The sequence below is a fragment of the Protopterus annectens genome, chromosome 3.part1 (assembly GCF_019279795.1).
Source record: "Protopterus annectens isolate FY-2018-M chromosome 3.part1, PAN1.0, whole genome shotgun sequence".
Classification (NCBI taxonomy): domain Eukaryota; kingdom Metazoa; phylum Chordata; order Ceratodontiformes; family Protopteridae; genus Protopterus; species Protopterus annectens.
This window is the reverse complement of record NC_056732.1, coordinates 1,076,444,740-1,076,466,914: the sequence shown is the minus strand read 5'-3', so window position 1 is coordinate 1,076,466,914 and position 22,175 is coordinate 1,076,444,740. Positions and strand designations below refer to the sequence as shown.

The 22,175-nt window shown below is 37.2% G+C and overlaps 1 protein-coding gene across 3 annotated transcripts in view; it reads left to right on the top strand.

The window, feature by feature from the left end:
* Window positions 1–22,175, top strand: part of GDAP1 (ganglioside induced differentiation associated protein 1) — a 178,860-nt gene that overhangs the window by 138,847 nt on the left and 17,838 nt on the right. For all 3 annotated transcript variants that reach the window (XM_044067210.1, XM_044067212.1, XM_044067211.1), the window contains one exon: window positions 11,334–11,448. In XM_044067210.1, the coding sequence (XP_043923145.1) occupies window positions 11,334–11,448 (115 nt within the window). The remainder of the gene's footprint in view (window positions 1–11,333; window positions 11,449–22,175) is intronic.

Genomic DNA, 22,175 nt, shown 5'->3' with positions numbered 1-22,175 from the left:
AGATTAAACATAAAATGTTGTTTTACAGATCCAGAAATAGCATCTCAGACACTTATATATGTTTTGGGAAGTAACTCCTTCTACTCCTAAGGTTTATCATCATCATGTTGATAGTTATCACAATCATTCTGTCAATATCATTTTGAGACCAGTAGTTTTGAGTTCACAGAATAAAATTGTGAAGAGTCTATGAGTGATAAAACCACTGAAGAATGCTGAGGTATTTTCTATCCTTATTTCAATCTGCTGCTTAACAAAAGTGTTCATTGTCATCAAGTTGTAACATGCAAGAGGATGTAGCCACCTTGATGGTCAAATTACTAACTGTGCTGTGAAATCGAGAGAACTGTTATTTGCAGAACTATAAGAAATACCCAGGTTTAAACAGCAAAACACAATATTAAAAAGACAAGACAACATTTTATACAAGAAATTAGAAAGGCAAAGCATTGTTATGAGCTTAAATTCGTAGAACATGCCAACTGCAACAAGAAGGCATTGTTAAAACATTCAACAAGTTACAGGAATAAGCTCAGACCATTATTAGTGTATCTATTGGAAATGTCATTGTCATAGATTCAGGAAAGTTGGGTAGGTCTTCCATTGATACGTTTTATGGGTATGTGTCCAGCACCTCAAAACAGAAAAAGGAAATAATATTTAGTGTTCATGTTACATGTCCTGAGAGTACTTAGAAGGAAGTTTTAAATGCAATAAAGTCCATAAAATATAATTCAACAGGAGGTTCTGATGGATTGAATGATTGGCTTCTGTGTAACATCAAAAAGCATTTGGTGGCTTGTTTAATCTACCAATTTCAACATGCACTTTCTATAGGGTTTGTGACAGATATGTACAAAGAGTCCCTACTGGTCCCTACTCCTAAAGCAATAATCACAGCATGATTGATAACCATTGTCTTACTAGTTTAATTTGTATTATTGGCAACTACTTTGAGAGAACTATTCTATGGATTCTAATGGATGCAAAAGACATTGTTGCTTATCCAACTTAGGTTTCTATTGGAACTTGAATGATATATTAGATCATTGACTGTCAGTTGATATAATTGATTTAAATCTGTTGAAGATGTTTGAGAAAGTACTCATACAGAAGTATTACATGCAATGCTATTTGACAAGATCAATTATAATATTACAACAGGAGTATGAAGATGTGAGGTATTGCCATCTGTGCCAGGTAGACTGGGGCAGTGCATGTGTAATATATGCCAGCATAGTTGTCTGGAGTTTTGTGGAATATTTGTGTTGTTTGGCTGTCACACTGACTTGTATAGATGCTTGTGTTAAACATGTATCAATAGTGTTATTACAACTGATTAACTATTTGTGTTTAAACAAAGGATTCCGGAAGGGAAGAGTAGACGTTTTGAAATCATTCTATACCTTTCAGATACTGCAACAGATCTTAATAAAGCTTTGAGTGTGTATTGTACCAGAATCAGGGGATCAAATATTATGTTATTGCATAACTAGCACTGAGGGGATGGAACTCTCACAGCAGCTTGTTTTGTTTTGCTTTCTTTGGAACCTGATATAAAAATTTATGACAGTCAGTTGAGTTAGTTCATTTAGTTGTTCAGTTCACTTTTAGTTTGAAGCCCATCACCTTGCCTTTTGGAAGTAAGCATCTTAGCATCTAATCTTGCCTTGCTATATTAATTAAGATAGCTAGGGAACAGTTATTCTCTAGACAGTCAGGGAACACAGTAAGATTAGTTGAGTATTATTTTTCTGCATCCGTTTGAATCTGTCCAACTGTTTTATTTTTATTTCTCCTGTGACTGAAACTCTGGTGTTTATTGTACTTAGATATTTAGTATGCTCATGTTTTTTTATTTTATTATTTATTATTAAATATTTTTATACCTTCCATTGTGGCTGGTCTTTTATAAAATACTTATAACATCTTGAGAGTACTTGTGCTTATTTTAGTGACACCATGGCCACTCCAAAAAGCTTTGCTGCTTTGGTTACATTCCACTATTTATATTTGTATTAATTTTACTCAGTATAATTGAATACCCTTATAAGAGCCTTAGAGTAGTTGACTTGTGGCAGTGTGTTTATATGCCAGCATAGTTGTCTGGAGTTTTGTGGAATATTTTGTGTTGCTTGGCTGTCACACTGACTTGTACAGATGCTTGTGTTAAACATGTATCAATAGTGTTATTACAACTGATAAACTATTTGTGTTTAACAAAGAATTCTGGAAGGGAAGAGTAGATGTTTTGGAAATTATTCCATACATTTCAGATACTGCAACATATCTTAATAAAGCTCTGAGTGTGTATTGTACCAGAGTCAGGTGATCAAATACAATGCCATTCCATAACCAGCACTGAGATGATGGAACTCTCACAGCAGCTTGTTTTCTTTGGAGCCTGATATAAAAATCTATGACAATCAGTTGAGTTAGTTCACTTAGATGTTCAGTTCAGTTTTAGTTTGAAGCTCATCACCTTGCCTTGTAGAAGTAAGCATCTCAGCATCTAATCTTGCCTTGCTATATTAATTATTAGAGAACAGTTATTCTTTTCGTAGTCAGGAAACACAATGAGATTAGTTTTCTGTATCTGTTTGAATATTTTTACTTCTCCTGTGATTGAAACTCTGGTGTTTATTGTACTTAGATATTTAGTATACTCATGTTTTTCTATTTTATTATTTATTATTAAATATTTTATATCTTCCATTGTTGCTGGTCTTTTAGAGAATACTTTTAACATCTTGAGAGTATTTGTGCTTATTTTAATAATGTTGTGGCTTTTGGTTACACTCTTCTATTTATATTAGTATTGATTTTATTCAATATAATTGGATACTCTTGTAAGAGTCTTAGCTTAGTTGACTGGTGGCAGCATGTTTACCTTATAGTCTGGGTAGAAGGGGCCACAGCTAGTAAGTCTGTGCCAGCCTTTCCCAGGAGAGTGTGTGTGTGTGTGTGTGTGTGTGTGTGTGTGTGTGTGTGTGTGTGTGTGTGTGTGTGTGTGTGTGTGTGTGTGTGTGTGCGCACGTGTATGTGTGTGTAAAAATCAAATACCCAGATGTGGGTATTTCAGCTACTTGGAACTGGGACAGAGTGCTCCAAAGTCAGCCTTCTTGGGGAATAGAGAGACAGAGAGTCCAGTCCGAGGTCTGGAGCATGTTCCTTGTATGCTCTTGTAGGAAACTGTACTTGATGCAGAGAGCTACATCTTAAAATACTGTGCAAATCCATTTCTGTTCTTAGTGACCATCTCTCACTGGTGTCAGTGGTGAGAAGTGAGGCTCCTTGATTACTGGCCTGGGGTAAGAGTGGCCATCACATATTGGTGTCTGAGCATTGGGAATATTAATTGAACTTCAGTAGCCTGTGGGCAGTTGTCACTTAAAGTGTGTGAACTCTCAACAGCTACAAGGTAAACATTCAGAGTTCCATTTTCACAACAGTTTTATTTATTTTTTGCTAGTTTAGTTTAGTCAGGGAAACCAGGCAAAGATGCTGACAAAGAATCAGTTGGCCAAGGTGTGTGAAGCCAAAGGACTGGTGCATGCTAACTGGACTAAAGAGGAAATGGTTTCAGCCTTAATTGCAGCTGCAGAACAGACCAGTGGCCAGGAGGGCAACCAGTCTGGGGATGGAGATGTGCAGTCCTCAGAAACAGGACAGTTCACCTTTTCCTCAGAGGACTTAATAATTCTTCTGGAGTTAAAGAAGCTTGAACTGGAGGCCAAATGTTTGGAGACCGAAGAGAGAGATTGTGTCATTTGGAGATCTAAGAAAATGAAAGACTGTGGTAATTGGAGGTTGAAAAAACCAGAAGCAGCAACAACATGAGAGGGAGATGTTGACTCTTTCTCAAGTTCATGGAAGTAATAGGGAAGGGAATAACTGGACCCCAGAGGCAATAAAGGTTAGTAAATTTCTTCCACAATTGGCAGAGAGGGATGACTTTGATATTTTTATTCATATATTTGAAAGAGTATGTAATCAGTATAATGTTGACCAAGAACTCTGGGTATGGTTCCTGACCCCCTTTCTCCATGGTAAAGCTGTAACGGCTGTTTCTAAATTGTCTGATACTGATTGTTTAAACTATGATAGAGTGAAACAATCTTTATTGAACTGTTATACAGTAACACCTGAAGCTTACAGAAAAAAGTTTTATGAGCATAGGCAAAAGGCAGATGAAAGTGCATGTGATTATACTGCTGAGTTAAACACTTATTTTCATAGGTGGGTGAGTGGGTGTCAGGTCACCACTTTTGAAAGACTGGCAGACCTTTGGTGAGGGTACAAGCCCTTAGTACTTTGGATGAGGGCATGAGAATCTGGTTGGCAGATTGGGAGTGTAACTCTGCAGATGAGCTGGGAAGAAAAGGGGGATCACTCTCTAGCAAGCAGGACATCACTGCACAAAAAGGGGATACCCAATGCTGCACATGGATATAAGGGAACCCATGGTGGACAGCCTAAATCACCCCAAAAGAGTCTACTAATTCAAATACATGGATAGGATCAGGGGTTAGATGTTTTAAATATAACCAGAGGGGCCATGTAGCATACAAATGTCCACTGAAGCAAGGTGGGGAACAAAAGGTGAGGTAGCCAGCATGTGGGAATAACAGCATGTCAGTAGTAAGTTGTCTGGAGACAACAGGGGTACCAAACTATCACCGTAGTTTGTATTCTATCTTAGTGGATGGAAGACAGGCACTGCTAAAAGAGACACAGCCTCTGACATAACTATTGTGAAGCCTGCAGTGTTTAAAGAGGAGCAGTACTTGCTTGGGCAGTCCACTCCAGTCAGAGCTTTAGGAAGGATCCCATTCCATATACCTTTGGCCAGGGTTCACCTTGTCTGGGAGGGTGGAAAAGGAAGCAAGCAGGTAGCTGTGTTTGAGGATATTCCTGCAGATGTCTTAATAGGGAATGATTTTGATAATGCAGTACCTTGTGTGCATGCAGCTATATGCAGTCAGGCTAGGAGACAGACTTGTAGGTCTGGTAGGCTGGAGGAGAACCAGACAGACCCAACAGCAGAAGCTGGGGCTTATGATGTGGCTATTTCAGAGAGGGAGCTATCTTGTAGTAGTGAGCCTGAAAGTGAGCCAGAGCTGCTGGTAGGTACTGATGTTCCCATGGAGAGGGTGACTGCAAGGACAGGGATAAGTGGTAGTACTCAGGATGACAGTGAAGCACCACTGTCAGAAGATGATAGGCTTTCTATGGTGGGGACCTATGAGGGGTCACAAAAGAAGAGTTGAGTCAGGCTCAGCTTTCAGACCCTAGCTTACGAGGCTTAAAGAAGGTAGCTAAGGAGAATTCTGATGCTGAAGGAAAAGTGGAGTGTGTATACTGGAACAAAGAATTACTGTATAAAGAATGGACCCCTGTGTGAGGGCTAGAGTGTGAGGTAATACAGCAGTTCGTAGTGCCCAGAGCCTGCCACCTGGCACTTCCAGCCATAACCCATGACATTCCTTTTGTGGGTCATATGGGCATAAAGTGTACCAAGAGACATATTATGCAGAACTTTTGTTGGCCTGGGATTGCAAGGGATTTGACAGGATACTGCAGGACCTGTGAGCAGTGCCAAAAGATAGCCAAGACAGGGGACAAGGTAAAAGCTCTGTTGATGCCTTTACCTGTGATTTAGGAGCCATTTCAGGGGGTAGCTATGGATATTGTGGGACCTCTGAGTACCCCAAGTTCCACATGGAAGAGGTATATACTGGTGTTAGTAGATTATGCTACTAGATGCCCTGAGGTTGTGGCTCTGTCCTCCATGGAGGCAGAGAAAATGGCAAATACTTTGTTAGAGATTTTGGGCAGGGTAGGTTTCCCGAGAAAAATACTAACTGACAGAAGTGCCAATTTTATGTCAGACCTGCTGGCTTGTCTGTGGAAGCGTTGTGGGGTGAAGTACCTAAAGACCATCCGCTACCACCCACAGACTAAAGGTCTTGTGGAGAGGTTCAACTCTACACTAAAGACCATGCTACAGGCATTTAGAGACCAGTTTAGGAGAGAGTGGGGCAAATATTTGCTCCATCTATTGTTTGCATACAGAGAGGTACTCCAGGAATCCACAGATTTTTCACCATTTGAATTGCTGCATAGGCATGGGGTGAGGGTTCTTTAGATTTGATTTGTGATGAGTGGGAAGGTTAGTGGGAATCCCACAAGGAGTCTGTTGTGGCATATGTCCTAAACCTCAGGACAACACTTAGGGAGCTCATGGGCTTGGCCCAGGAGAAGCTGGCAGGGGCCCAAGCAGAAAAAGTCTGGTATGACAGGAATGCTCAAGCCCAAGAGTACGCTGTGGGACAGCAGGTTTTGGTCCTCATTCCTGTCAGACATAGTAAGCTGTAGGCAGCTTGGAAGAGACCCTTCAAAGTGGTAGGGAATGTCAGTAATGTAAATTACATGCTAAACCTGCTAGGCTGGAGGCATGGGGGCACAAATTGTACTATGTTAACATGATGAAGCCTCAGCATGTCAGTATCATAAGATCATAGGACAATACTAGGTTATTGGCCCTAAGGCCCTTACAAGCCTAGCCAAGAATTTAGTCCATGTTCCAACAAGTTAACACCCTATGCCACTGTCCAGCAGGGACACAGGTGGAATCCTAAGGGTATATTTTCTGTTCCCCATCCAGTTATCCAGGCTGCGCTTAAAAAGGGAGGTCCTGAGCAGACTGCAAAGGACAGAGTTGACCATTAAGCCCAGTAAGTGTCAGCTGGGTATAGCAGAGGTTTCCTGCCTGGGACATAGAGTGAGGGTGGTAAGATTAGGCCAGAACCTACCAAAGTGGAAGCTATTCAGGCTTGGTCTGCATCTGTTACCAAAAAGCAGGTGAGGACATTCTTGGGAACAGTACTGTAGAAACTTTGATCCCAATTATAGTCCAATACCTGCTCCCCTCACAAACCTGACAAGGAAAAACAGGCCAGATAAGGTAGTGTGGACCCCAGCCTGCAAGCAGGCATTCCAAAAGCTTAAAGGGGCTTTGGGAGTACCCCCTGTGTTAGCCAGGCCAGAGTACAGCAATGCCAATTCAAATGTAATCTCAAGACAGGGTATAGGATGACAGGCCCATTTCTCTCAGCAATGTTTTTCTAGAGTCACTTAAGAAACTAGCTTGAGTCTTCAAAGGAGCTGGGGAGATGTGACGATGTGAGGTATTGCTATCTGCGCTAGGGAGAATGGGGCAGAGCATGTGTAACATATGTCAGCATAGTTGGCTGGAGTTTTGTGTATGATTTTGTGTCATTTGGCTGTCACAATGAGTAATACAGATGCTTGTGTTAAAAATGTATCAACAGTGTTATTATAACTGATTAAATGTTTATGCTTAAACAAAGAATTCTGTAAGGGAAGAGTGGAAGTTTTTGAAATTGTTCTATAGCTTTCAGATACAGCAACAGATCTTATCAAAGCTCTGAGTGTGAATTGTACCAGAGTAAGGTGATCAAATATTCCATAACCAGCACTGATGGGATGGAACTCTCACAGCAGCTTGTTTTGTTTTGCTTTCTTTGGAACCTGATATAAAAATCTATGACAGTCAGTTGAGTTAGTTAATTTAGTTGTTCAGTTCACTTTTAGTTTGAAAGCCCATCACCTTGCCTTGTGGAAGTAAGCATCTTAGCATATAATCTTGCCTTGCTGTATTAATTATGATAGCTTGCTAGAGAACAGTTATTCTCTAGACAGTCAGGGAACACAGTAAGATTAGTTAAGTATTATTTTTCTGCATACGTTTGAATCTGTCCAACTGATTTATTTTTTTTCTCCTGTGTCTGAAACTCTGGTGTTTATTGTACTTAGATATTTAGTATACTCATGTTTTTCTATTTTATTATTTATTATTAAATATTTTATACTTTCCATTGTGGCTGGTCTTTTACTTATAACATCTTGAGAGTACTTGTGCTTATTTTAGTGACACCATAGCCACTCCAAAAAGCTTTGCTGCTTTGTTTACACTCCACTATTTATATTAGTATCGATTTTACTCAGTATAATTGAATACCCTTGTAAGAGCCTTAGAGTAGTTGATTTGTTGCAGTATGTTTACCTTATAGTCTAGGTAGAAGGGGCCACAGCTAGTAAATCTGTGCCAGCCTTTTTCAGAAGTGTGTGTGAAAATCAAATATCCAGGTGTGGGTGTGTCAGCTACTTGGAACTGGGACACAGTGCTTCAAAGGTAGATTTGTTTGGGATCTGGAGAGACAGAGAGTCCAGTCCCACATCTGGACTATGTTCCCTGTGTGCTCTTAAGGGAAATTGCACTTGATGCAGAGAGCTGCATCTTAAAATACTGTGTAAACCCATTCCTGTGCTTAGTGACCATCTCTCACTGGTGTCAGTGGTGAGGATTACTGGCCAGGGGTATAGAGGCCATCACAGGGAGTTACAAGTTGGTTCCAGGATAGAAGATGCAAGGTGAGACTAGGGAATACATTTTCAGAAGTGAAGGTTGTTAATGTGGGTGTTTCACAAGGTTTAGTTCTTGAACCACTATTATTTAGCATATTTATGTTTGAATTTCATACAGCTGAACATCTTTGTGAGCAGATTTGCAGATGCTACTGATATTGTGCAGTTGTGACCAATCATATTGACCAAGCCATTTTATAAAAGTTTCTGGATAAGTTGCGTAATAGTTCAAAAGCTTAACAAATTTGTTAATGTATCCAAATGAAAGATCTTATACTTTGGACACAATGATCCTGGGTGCCTATATCGCTTAGATAATTCTATTCTATTTGAGGCTGATAGAATTAGTGATTTAGGAGTAGATGACTATCTACAGTTTGATGCTAACCTAGATTTTGTTATAAGGTAGTGATATTCAACAATAAAGGATTTGTCACATCAATTTTTCAGTAGAGATTGTAACATGCTGCTCCTCCTCCATAAGTCACTTGTGAGACCACATATAGATTAGTGTTTTTCTGTCTGTGTACACACATTGTATCCACTAAATAAGTTAGAAAGGAGGCAAAGATAATTTTACAGGACTCATTTTTAATGTAAAACATCTAAGGTATAGGGAAAGGCATATACTGTTGTTATTATATTTAATTGGATATAAGCTGACTGGGAGAGTCTGATTTGTGCCATTAAAATAAAGTTATGGCTTCAACACTGGGTGTGAAATTTTTGTTTCTCCAATTCTCCATTATGAACAACTCAAGTTCTCTGTATCTAATTGTTTGTTTGTTTGTGTCTTTCGGCTTTTCCCGGTTAGGGGTCGCCACAGCAGAACTCCGGTCCGCTAATGATTGGCAGTAGAGTAAGTTCTCTGTATCTAATACTGCCCTTAAAAGAAGTAGCTTTCACTGCATATCTGCTAGACTCTTGAATTCCATACCTCTTCCATTAGGCTTCTTTTTTTAACTATCTTTAAGCAAGCAATAATGCCCAACAGAAACATACGCGCACACGCCCGCACACACACACACACACACACACACACACACACACACACACACACACACACACACACACACACACACGCTCGCACACACACACGTGTTGATGTGTAATTAATGCCCACCCAGGGGTATTGTGAGGCCCGATGCCACAACTATGTTGAGTATAAATTACACATTAACACACACCCTGGAGGGCATTATTGTGCTTAGAGAATGGGCTGTCTGTAAAATTGTTGTGTTTTACTTGCTTATGTATTTTTTAAGTACTATTTTTTTTAATACATTTTTGATGTAAAATAATGTTTCATACTTGCTGTAGAATACATTAATGGTGTTGGAGGAAGCATTTTACATCCAAAATATAATAAACAATAAAATAGTACTTAAAAAATACATAAGTAAGTAAAACACAACAGTTTTACAGAGAGCCCATTCTCTAAGTGCTGGCAGAGATCATCCTGTCTTCACTCTCACTCACACATGATATCAGGAGATCATTGGATCGCTTCCACACTTCACTTCTCTCTCTCTCTCTCACACACACACACACACACACACACACACACACACACACACACACACACACACACACACACACACACACACACACTCACACACACACAGTCTCTCTGCTTTCATGCACGCATTCACTCACACATGCAGACAGAAACACACGCGCAAACGCCCGCACACACACACACACACACACACACACACACACACACACACACACACACACACACACACACACACACACACACACACACACACACACACACACACAGACACACACATTTCTGTTTCACTTTATCGATTGCTCTATGCCTCTCTTACTCTCATACATGCATACACCCTCACACACATGCTTTATTTTAATTTTTTTTATTTTAAACTCACTAAACAGCAAAAGTGCTACTTAGCGAATGTAAAAAAATGGCTCACTCGCTCTCACTTTCATTGACATGCATGCATACACTCACACACAGACATAAACACACACACACACACACACACACACACGCACACACACACACACACACAACTTTTTTTTTTTGTTTACATTTTACACTCACTAAACAGCAAAAGCCCTGTTTAGCGAATGTAAAATAATGGCGGCTGTTTCGTTTTGTCAATCCGAGTTCCACGGCAGCTTGATATGCTGCTGTGAAGCAGTGGATTCATTTTTTTGGCGGGCATTACTTTTACATTAATACCCTGGTGGAGAATGCTCGTTCTCCATTTAGGGTGCTGATGTACAGTAAGCCCATTCTCTAATAGGCTATTAGACAAATGATTGGGGGAAAGGGTATATGAGTCTAAAACTTTCAGACTGCATCTAATGAGACTTTTAGCTTGTTTTAACTAGTTGCAGAAGGTTAAAGCTGTGAGCTGTAATTCCCTTGGTACAGCAATTTATTCCATCAGCCCTCTTTTGCCCTCATTTGCCTACTTTGTGACCTTGAGCAAGTCATTTAACCAGACATTGCACCTGGGTTGCCCCTAAAAAGGAACTGTGTGCCCAGTGGGCCTATCTGGTTAACAAATGGGTATTATTAGTATTACAATGAACACTGAAATAAAAGGTTACACATTAAGGGCACGTACTGACACACATGATTATTTGTTTAGTAAGGGCATTAAAACTGTACTGCAATGACTGACTTGTGCAACACTGAAACAGTAATGCATGCTGTGCCTCCAACATTTTTAGTACGAAGACAAACTCTATCTTGTATTTGTGTACTTCTGAAAAACATGACAATATTAATATTTCATTTACTGTAAATTTATTTATATCAGATGAATATTTTCTGCATGCAGATATATACAGCCCTTTATATTTTTTTAATTTTAAAACTAAAGTATATTTTCTGTTCTTAGTCTAAACTACTAGACCATGATAACATAAAGTACCTAAAAAGAATTCTTGATGAGCTAGAGAAAGTTTTGGACCAAGTTGAAACAGAGCTGCAAAGACGAAATGAAGAAACACCTGGTAAGAATTAGTTTTAAACAGTTAAGGCTCATTTCAAACAATCAAATGCATGAAAAAGTAATCTTAGGATTGATACCTGTACTCAGTACTCTGGGTCCCCTATTCCTCATCTGCCTGTATATCCATCCCACACACATACAAAACGCATGCACACGCACCCACACCCACACAGTTACATACCAAAGATATATTGCTGTTGAAAAAGGCATGCCATTTTAATGCTCTGCTAATGCCATATTTGTCTAAAACCTCTGATATGAAGAGACACACAAATGGAAAATTAGTTGTGGAGAAGAGTAAAGGAATATGGCACCTGGACAGTAGTAGAGTAGACATTACTGAGTGAGCATGTGATGTGCAAATAGGAGGTTCATACTGATTGTTTCATTTTCTTGACTTTGATGCTGCAACATGAACAATAGCCAATGTGTGTTTTTGCAAAGTAATGTCTCTCCTTTTGACAGTATCTGCAGTTATCACCCATGAGGGCTGTGTGGTATAAGGCACAAATTTGAAAAGGCAACAAGTGAGTGGCTGGTGTGAGGTATAGAACCTTTAGCTATCTGCCTCATCTCAAACAGACCTGATAAAAATGAGCAGTTATAACATGAATACAGGAAGTACCTAGGTAACACCACAGCAACTCTGCAATGGCAGAGTTATATCTAGAAATTCTTTGGCAGTTCTGTGAATCGATGTCTTCTCATTCAGGTAGCAATGAAACAGTTCTGCTAAATGTATCTCTTCCACTGGATGCAACATAACCAGCTAGTCAGTAATATTCATTTGAAGTGTAAGAGCATTTAGCCGGACTGCTTTTGAATTAAAGGGGCAATATTTTAGAAAGGTACTTCCATTGTAAACAGTGGCAGCATACATCTCAACTGTCCAGATTTTTGCAGAATATCCAGATTTTTACCTCATATTTGTGGTCTGTTTCTCATAAAATTTGTGATTTTCTGGATTTTTGTAGCAAATCAGTGAGGGCTGAATTCACTGAATAATGGCAGGCATTTGACTTTCAGACCACATCCTCTGGAAAATGTATGGTAACACAAAATATTTTATTTTTCACAACTTCCTATGTTTATAAGAGCAATATTTACAATTTGTCCCTATTTTTGGAGCTTTGCTCACTTCTCCCCATTATGTTTGGCTTTGTCCAGATTTTTTGTGGTAAGAACTAGAAGCGGCAGTACCAATTGCATTCACCTGAAGTTTGAGCTAAGTGTGAATCATGAGAAATCAAACTTTGTTGAGTATAAAGTGGATAAGTTTATGCTTGTCAGCTTCTATTCCCTAATGTTAAACTGTCTAGTCATGTTTAGATAGGAAACCACTGCTACTGCAGTTTTTTGTATTCCAAGTGTTTGCACTTTTCTTTTAATGGTTACATGATGATAAAGTTAGTATACATAAGTAAGGGGTGTGTGTCATTTTGTTTATTTTGTTAATCTTGCCATACTATTTCTAGTTGAAGGTTTACTGAAGTGAGACTATACAAAATGTAGGGCCAGCCAAATCAGCACCATAGACTCAGGTATTCTACAAGTGTAGGCGCACTATTACTGTCAAAAAACAACTTCTTCACTTACACAGTAGGATACTGGCAACTCCCTCATGGTACACACAGTGCTTTGGTTGCAATACAATTTAAACTTACTTTTCATAACTCCCTCTATATAGCCACTGCCTCTATTCCTCCACTTCCTCTTTAGAATTCTATTTCTCACTTCTTACAAATCTCAGCAACTGAATCGATAAACTTAATTTCCTTTGACTTGGGGACCTATGTTGATTTATTTGACAATCTCACCAACAAGCTGGCACAAACCTCCTCCTTACATGATCTCACACAAGTAGTCACCTCTGTCCAGTACATCCAAACAAAATTCATCCCATGGAACTCTTATTGACGGCCTTCTCATTAATATTCCTCATTAATGCAAATTTCTAAATATTTTCCCCATTTCTCTAAATGGCCACTGCCTTCTACTCTCATTCTAGTCATTGAAATATTCTAAACTTCTTTCACTAAATATTGATGACTGCTTCTCATCCCCCCTCCCTGAAAAAAGAAATCACCTTGCCCGCACTGATTGGTCTGACTTCTACCCAACAAACATTGCAAGCACAGTCTTTGATCAACTCATTATTTTTTATCTTCTTTCTCTTACCAACTGTATATACCCAGTAAAAATGCTTATTCAAGGAAAGCCACTACCCTGGCCAACTTCTGATCATAAAAATGTTCGCAAAGAAAGGAATACTGTCAGAAAATCCTAGAAGTCAACTAACAACATCAATTCAGAAGCAATGATATGTTGTATTTTGCATTACTTCTAAATATAAAATAAAAAAAATCCCAAATCCAGCTTCCACATTTCTAGACAAACAACTTTTCTTTCCGAAGATGGTACTGGGCAGGATAAAGTCTTTCTTAGGGCATCACCACTAACACTTTATTAATCACACCATCACCTAGCTTAGCTGAATCCACCGGAGTACTGTTTAATACCTCTAATAATCTTAAAAACGTCTTCACTGTTAAGCCACCATGCCATCCCACTCACCAAACCATTTTCTAACCTTCTTCCCTGTGTAACACCCTCAAATCTACTTACTTTTGTTTTACTTCAGCACCATTTCCAAAACTCAGATCTGCAAACTTCTACTGACACTTCCTAACAAAGTTGTACATTCAGACCTGTTACTATAACCAAATGTCCTAAAAATATGCTTATTCCATTTCTAACCCATTTACCCATATTTATGATCTAACATTTACCACCTTCTCAATACTTCCTATCTAGAAATCAGTCACAATAATTCCATTCCCTAAAATATCTAAGCCTACTATCCCTGAATAATACTATGGCACAGACGCCTTAATTCCATAATCTAATTTATTTATTTTTTATTTATTTTACATTTATTAACCAAGAAAGTCCAACTGGGCAAAAACTGCCTGTTTTCAGCAGAGGCCTAGAGAGAAAAGCTCCACATACTATATCATGTTACAAAAATATTCAAAAACATTCAAAACAGAAAGCAGGTAACATAATCACAATGCAATCAATTTTCAAAAATTCTATAAAAAAACATTCATCATAGTCCTTTTTGAAAAACATTTAAACAATACATAGAAAGTAATATACAGGTGGTTAATCTGAGATAGTGACACACTTTGAAGTATCATGCATGTTGTTACAGTAGAGCTTTATCATGTAAAGCACCATTTGCAGTTAATAATGTGAAAGAACTAGGTATTTATTAGGTTAGCCTGCATATCCAGGAATTGGATAGGTAAGACTTCAGCTGACTTTTGAAGTTAAATTTGTTATTTTGCATTTCTGATTTTATTGGGGAGTGAGTTCCAGATTTTGGCAACTGCACTTGAGTAAAAGTAGTCGCCAGATATATATTTGCTTTTAGATATTTCTACTAGCATTTTGTTTGGATCTTAGTTGGAGGTTGTTGTTGTAGAGACTGAGTAAGCCTGTTAGAGATGGGATTTTATTGGGGTGGTATACCATTTGATGTGCCATGGTAAGTTGGTTAAAGTTTAATGAGTTAGGTAATTTTAGCCAGCCTAATTGTTTAAGGGCTTGACACTGATGAGATTGCTAGGAGAAGTTGGTAGCGAATTTTGCTATTTTGTTATAGCAAGTGGTTAATTTGTTTGTCACCTTTGTTTAGGTTGGTTAGAGCAGGGGATGAATATAGTAATGTGGAGAATAGGTGAGTTCTAGCTTGATGGCCTTACTGTCAGTGGTCAGGTAGTTTTTTCATCGATAAAGGGTGCCGGGTTTTTATGAACTTTAGTTATGGTTTGGGCTATATGCTTATTGAATTTTCAGATTTTGGTCAATGATTGTTCCTAGTAGTTTGGTTTGTGGTACTGGGGTGACGAGGGTGTTGTCCACTGAGGATATTTTAAAAGGGGGGTGGGGGGAGTTGAGGTCAGTAGCCTTGCAGGGCTATGACTACTGACTATGACTAATGCCTATTGGATGGGGCAAGATTTTGTGACAATATATAGGTTACCTTAAGTTATCCCCTGGTCTTTCTTTTTTTGCCCTCCTTGAAGGTGGAGAGAACTTCTGAGTGTTTCTTTTTCTTTTTTTTTTTTTTTTTTTGGCTAGGCTTGTAACGGTCTGCAAATTGATTGCCTAGTACTTACCTACGAACCTATGAATCTTCACTAAAGGAGGAAACATAAGGCTTCCATGCCGAAAACCTTCTATCTTTCCTGAGTATGAAGATTATTTCCCTGGATAAAGAAAGTGCATTACATTAACATCAGATACTCCATGCATGCAGGCTGAGAGACTTAGGATTTGGTATAGAATTCAGTCTTGCCATGGCAGATGTTTTTTATAAAGAAGAAGTAATATAAATAAATAATAAGCTAGCTAGAAGTAAGTGCTGTGGTGATCACATTTGCCCCTTTGTCCTTATGTCTTTTATTAGCTCCCCATTTCAGAGAGAGGGGAATGAAATCAGAAGCCAGACCAGCAAGCTAATTAAATGAAAAAGAGGTCTATTGTTCAAGCTCCTGGATAATGGTAAAAGCAGGAAAACACTAGGGGTTGTGCATTACCCTTTACTACAAAGAGAAATACTAGTGGGGGTTCTGACTGAGCTGTTACATTAATGGAGACCAAACTGAACTAATGTCATTTGTGTGACACTGACTGCCTCAAGAACTCTGTTTGCAAGATGTATTCAGTGACTGGGGTAGTAAGGCATAGTACAGTGGCCAACACAAGTAGATCTTGCTTGTTTATATGCCAAATAAACTATTGAGTTGTCTGTGTTTATTTGCAGGGCCCCTGGAAAAAGGCATTGCTTCAGTATGTTTACAGATAGTGTTGCTGTTCTTGTCTCTTTCACACTTAGGTATAAACAAAGCTCAGTTGTAGTTCACTTTAATAGCAGTTTGAGAAGTATTTTAATATGCTTTTTCCTCCATTCCTGATGACCATTATAGCTCCCCAATTGATCTTGAGCTCATTCATTCCCCCAGTGCTAGGGACTCTCCAGCAAGGATGTGAGAGCTGACTGGAGATATTACCATATCAGCAGTCATAGAGGGGGTTAAGCACCTTTACTTACAACTGATGCAGACTGTGAGGCTATTTCAAATGACTTTATCTTACCCCTAACTGAATAATTTACATAAATAATCACCAGAAGGGTCTATACCCTCTCTGTTTGTATGTGTGTTTTAACACACACACACACACACACACACACACACACACACACACACACACACACACGCACACACACACACACACACACACACACACACACACACACACACACGCACGCACACACACACACACACACACACACACACACACACACACACACACACACACACACACATATACACACAAATGAGAGTTATCATCACTAGATTTGTAGAACCAAGCCTTTTTTCCCCATCAAATACCTTTTTCAATGCCTTTAACCCTCCAGTTACTTATGGTGGAGCAGCAGACCAAAACAACTGTCATCTTCCTAGAAGGGTGAGTTGGCATTGGTCACTTATTGCCATCCTTCCCTACTCAGCTTCTTCAGAACTCAGGCCATCTGGTCAGGGTTTTATCCCTCTGCACCACAGAACTGGGCTTCAAGATGCTATATGACCTCCCCATGTGTTGTTGTTTGTTTGTCTTTTTGGCTTTTCCTGGTAAGGGGTTGCCACAGCGGAACTCCGGTCTGCTAATGATTGGCAGTAGATTTTTATGGTGCCGAGTTGCCAGCCCGATGCCCAACCTTCAGCGAAGGCACGCCCAATTACGCATGTCTTTTTGGAGGCCACTCAACCACAGGGAGGACATGCATACTCCACACAGAAGGCACTCCCCGCACACTAGCTGAGAATCAAACGGGAGAACCTCTTGCTGTAAGGCAACAATGCAACCGCTGTACCACCGCGGCTTGCAGTTTTATGAAATTAAACAAGTAAAAGGCTGTTCAGAGGCAGATTTTAGGACTTTCTTAACCGTGATAACTTTGAAATTTGCTGTAGCACTGGAATTAGTCACTTTAACGTGAATATGTCTTTGCTTCACATGTTCATAACAGTATGTGAGCATTTCACATGTACGAAGAAATAACCAACCTCTCTCTCAAAGTTAACCAGCAGCCAGAATCCAACAAATGATATAATAAAAAGAGCAGGTTAACACCACGATGAGTAAAAACGAACCTTTATTGACTAAAAATGAGCGCTTTCGTGTGCCCACAGACTGCACGCTTCTTCAGATGAATATAACATCACAGTAAAGGCATTCTCTATATATACAATAAGATTAATTGCTAAAACCATTAATTCATCTAGTTAAACAATAATCAATCAATTATACTATTTATAATGTTCATTCATTTAAAGCAGTAAAGCCAAATATCGCCATATGTAAAACGAAAAACAAAAATAAAACAAAAATGAACATCGTTTTTATGTCATAATATCATTCATTATGTTTCATTATAATTATTTCATCAGATAATGAGCAAGTGTCATAAAATATATATTAAAAGATATATTAAACAACTGTGAATCTATCTATAATTATTCAAATATAACGGACTTTCCATTGTTAATGAAAACCAGCAAAAATGCAACATATCCAGCTTTTTAAAATGTGTAAACATATATAAGCCAATTGATAACAAGATATTGTACATGAATTAAAAACAGTAATGGCATTGAAAATTAACAACTGTAAGAAAATATGCAATAAAAAACTAGCAGCAATAAGAAAAAATAGCGGCAATGAAAAAAGTGGCAGTAATGAAGAAAAAGTAGCAGCAATAAGAAATAGCAGCAATCAAAAGTAAACAACAACTAGAAGAATTAGCAGCAATGATAAATAAATACCAGTGAATATCCAGAAAAACCAGGCATAATGTATGATTAAAAATGTGAGTTAAAAATATATATATGTATATATAATAAGTATAATAAATATTAAACCAGTGACAACATAATAATATTAAATTCATAAGGCTATTTTTGATTTTATTTTTACTAGCTATATAATTTATATTATGGTCTATCAAGATGATTATCAGTATAAATAACCTTTTATACAGGAATTATGATGAATTATGATAATATTGGTCATCATGTAAAAAATGTAATAGGGTTAATATTTAAATATTTAAGTAATGAAAGAGAGGATATATAATAAAATATATATATTCATAAATAAATAAGTATAATAAATATATTAAAATCCAATGAAAATATATAAAAATATATATATATATTTATAAATTCATAAATTTATAAAAACATTTATAGTGTAAATTAGCCTACAATAGTTATTAAGAAATGTAAACTGTTTTATTAATTCATATCTTATTGTAATAAATCAAAAAATAGATATGAATATATATATAAATTTACTAAAGCAAATATCTACATCAATCTATATATCTATTTTCATAAAATTAATGATATTTGCACTTTTTCAAAGATGATCTAATACTAATATAGCTATTTAGGCCAGGAAATTGCTGTGCCCGAAATCTGAAAATCCAATCAAGTTCTAAATTTTCCAGATTATTAAAATTATCCCCTCTTCTGTTATTACTTAGTCTTTTTTGTATCACCCTGAACTTAAAATTATGTGTTGGAAATTCTATAATATGTTTTGAGAGAGCATTTTTTGTGTCTGCTTTCTTTATAGCATACAGATGCTCCTGTATTCTCTCCTTTAATTTCCTTGTTGTCATTCCAACATAGAATGCAGAACATTTTTCACATGTAGCCAAATATATTACATTATTATCTTCACAGTTGGCAAAACATTTAAATTCAAAAATAAATAATAGTTCAGGATGTATAAAATCTTTATCTGTTGAGATCCAATGACAAGAGCTACATTTTCCACATGAATGAGTGCCCGTCAGTGTCCTATAATGTGTCGTATTAATTAATCTCTCTTTACATAATAGCCTTTTTAAATTTTTCATGTTTTTATAAGTAAAAGTAGGTCTTTCACCTATTAATCTTTTAATTTCATCATTTGTAGTCAAAATAGACCAATGTTTGCTAATAATACTTGTTAAATATTTATTGTCACTAGTGTAGCTAATAATGCATCTAACTTGTTTAGAATCTTGTCTTTCATATTGCCTTCCTTCTGAATTGGATCTATAAAACGCTTTTGTAACTTGTTTCGATCCATTAATAAAGTTCTCTTTTATAGTAGCCACTGTTCTTGGATTATAACCTCTATCTATAAATAAATGTTCTAGCTTATCAAATTCATCGTTACGTTCCTCTTCATTTTGACATATTCTATATAGCCTAGTAAATTGTCCTCTTATAATATTATTAAAAATAAATCTGGGATGCATACTTTCATGTTGTAATAATGTATTTTTCCAACATTTTTTTCTATAAAGGGAAGATGTTAATTTTCCTTTTCCATCCTTTTTAATATGTAAGTCTAAGAAATTAATATCAGAATATGAATGTTCAATTGAAAACCTTAAAAAATCAGTTGTTTTTTCTAAATCATTGATAAAAGTTCTCAATTCACTTGGACTTCCGTCCCATATTAAAAGTATGTCATCTACAAATCTATAATATGCAATCACCTTATAATAATCAGAGTGTGTAAAAAGGTTGGTAATTTCCCATTTATAGACTGCCAGATTGGCATAGGTATTCGCACAGGGGGTACCCATGGCAACCCCCCACTGTTGAATATAAAAGTGGCCATTGAACAACATTACATTATTACTGAGAACTATATCAAGTAGAGCATTTATTAAAATCTGTTCATGATTATTGTAGGAAGAAAGCCTATTCAATAAAAAACTTATTGCTTCAAGTCCAAAGGCATTGGGTATAGCTGTAAATAAACTTTGAACATCTAAAGTAACCAATAAATGCTTATCTTGAATTGGACTTGATAAATTATCTAAATTGTTTAGTAGCTGATAAGAGTCTTTTAGGATGGTGGGAATACCATTGACCAAAGGTTTTAGTTTCCTTTCAATAAAAATAGAAATATTTTCTGTAACCCATTGGTTTCCAACTACTATGGGGCGTAGTGGTGGAGGCATAATACCTTTATGCATCTTGGGTAATCCCTTGATGTAAGGTATAGTTGGATGTTCAATAAATAAAAACTTATAAAAATCATAACTAATTTGTCTTGTTAACAATAAATCATATATATTCTGGTGGACTTCATATATTAATTTATCTACCACTTTAGTATCTATTCTTTTATAAGTATTGTCATCTTGCAATAGAAGTCCCATGTAGTTCATATAATCCTTTAAGTTCAAAATAACCATCCCTCCCCCTTTGTCAGCAGGTCTTATTACAATTTCTGAATTATTGGCTAGTACATTCAATGCAGTTCTTTCATCTTTTGATATATTATGAAACAATAATAAAGATCCTTTTTTATGTTCAGAATAATGTTTATATAAATCATTTTCACATGCCTTTAAAAAGCAGTCTAAACAAGGATGCAAAGCAGGCATAAATACGCTTTTTCTTATAAAACATTCAAAAGTATTCTGTGTATCACTGGCATTATTAGCTTGTGATGTAGTTGATTTAAAAAACATTTTCAAAGCAATACAACGTGTAAACATTCTTAGTTCAATCAATAAACCCGACTAACTTATCTAAATTCCTCTACTTATAACTCGCCCTGATTAGCTAGTTCTTCGACCATTATTCTCACAGTGTTTATCCTATAACACTAATTTGTTTAAAATGCAGATTTGTTACTTGTACTTATATTAAGTCTCTGTTATTTCCTATTCTTATATTGTAAATGTAACTTGCTCTCTCCATGTATTGCTTTTATGTTGGAGCTTTTCTCCCCGGGCCTCTACTGAAAAGGGATATGTATCCAGTTGGACTAGCCCGGTCAACAAATGTAAAATAAATAAATAAATAAATATGCTGGATATGTTACCTATTTGTGCTGGTATGAAGCTTAATCCTCTGTTTAAAAGATTATAGTCCGTTTCTGTTAATATGGCGTTGGATAGATTAAATACTAAATTGTTCAATCTCTTTGCCGGCCCCTTTTGTTTAACGGTTCTTCCGATGGTCTCCTTTTTCTTCTCCCCAGGCTCGTTGATCTTCCTCTTGTGTCCCTCCTTTGCCGAACCGGAAGCGGTAAAAAAGAATCTATGTTTGTTTGTTGTAATTTGGGTTTGGCTCCTAGTCCCAAGTGAGATGTGAAGGCCATTTGATTGGGAGGCGGTGTGTTGGTGTCATCAGAGAGAAATGGTCTACGCCTGTTTGCTGATGATTCCGTACTGTAATCACTGACTGCAGCTACATTAGTAGCAAATGTTAAGGGGGAAATGTCAGATACTTCGTTTACAAGCTGTCTATCATTCATGTTGGCCATTTCGGCTCTTTCCATTCTTTGTGTTTCTTCTCCGCGATTAAATCTGGACCAAACAAATACCTGACCACTGGCAAAGTCATCTTGATCTCTTTGTAACTTGCGTAGTTTAATGATTTGTAACCTATCTCCATACGCAGTGACTTGACCAATGAGATTATCAAGTTTAGTTGAGAACATTTCCCCTTTAAATCTTTTAGTGATATCTTTATATAGCTTGTCAGTCTTTTCAATTAAGTCATTTTCTATAGGCAGAAAATAGTCAATCAGCAATTTAATGTAATTAAAGCTGAGCTCTAAGTTCATTTTTTGCCAGCT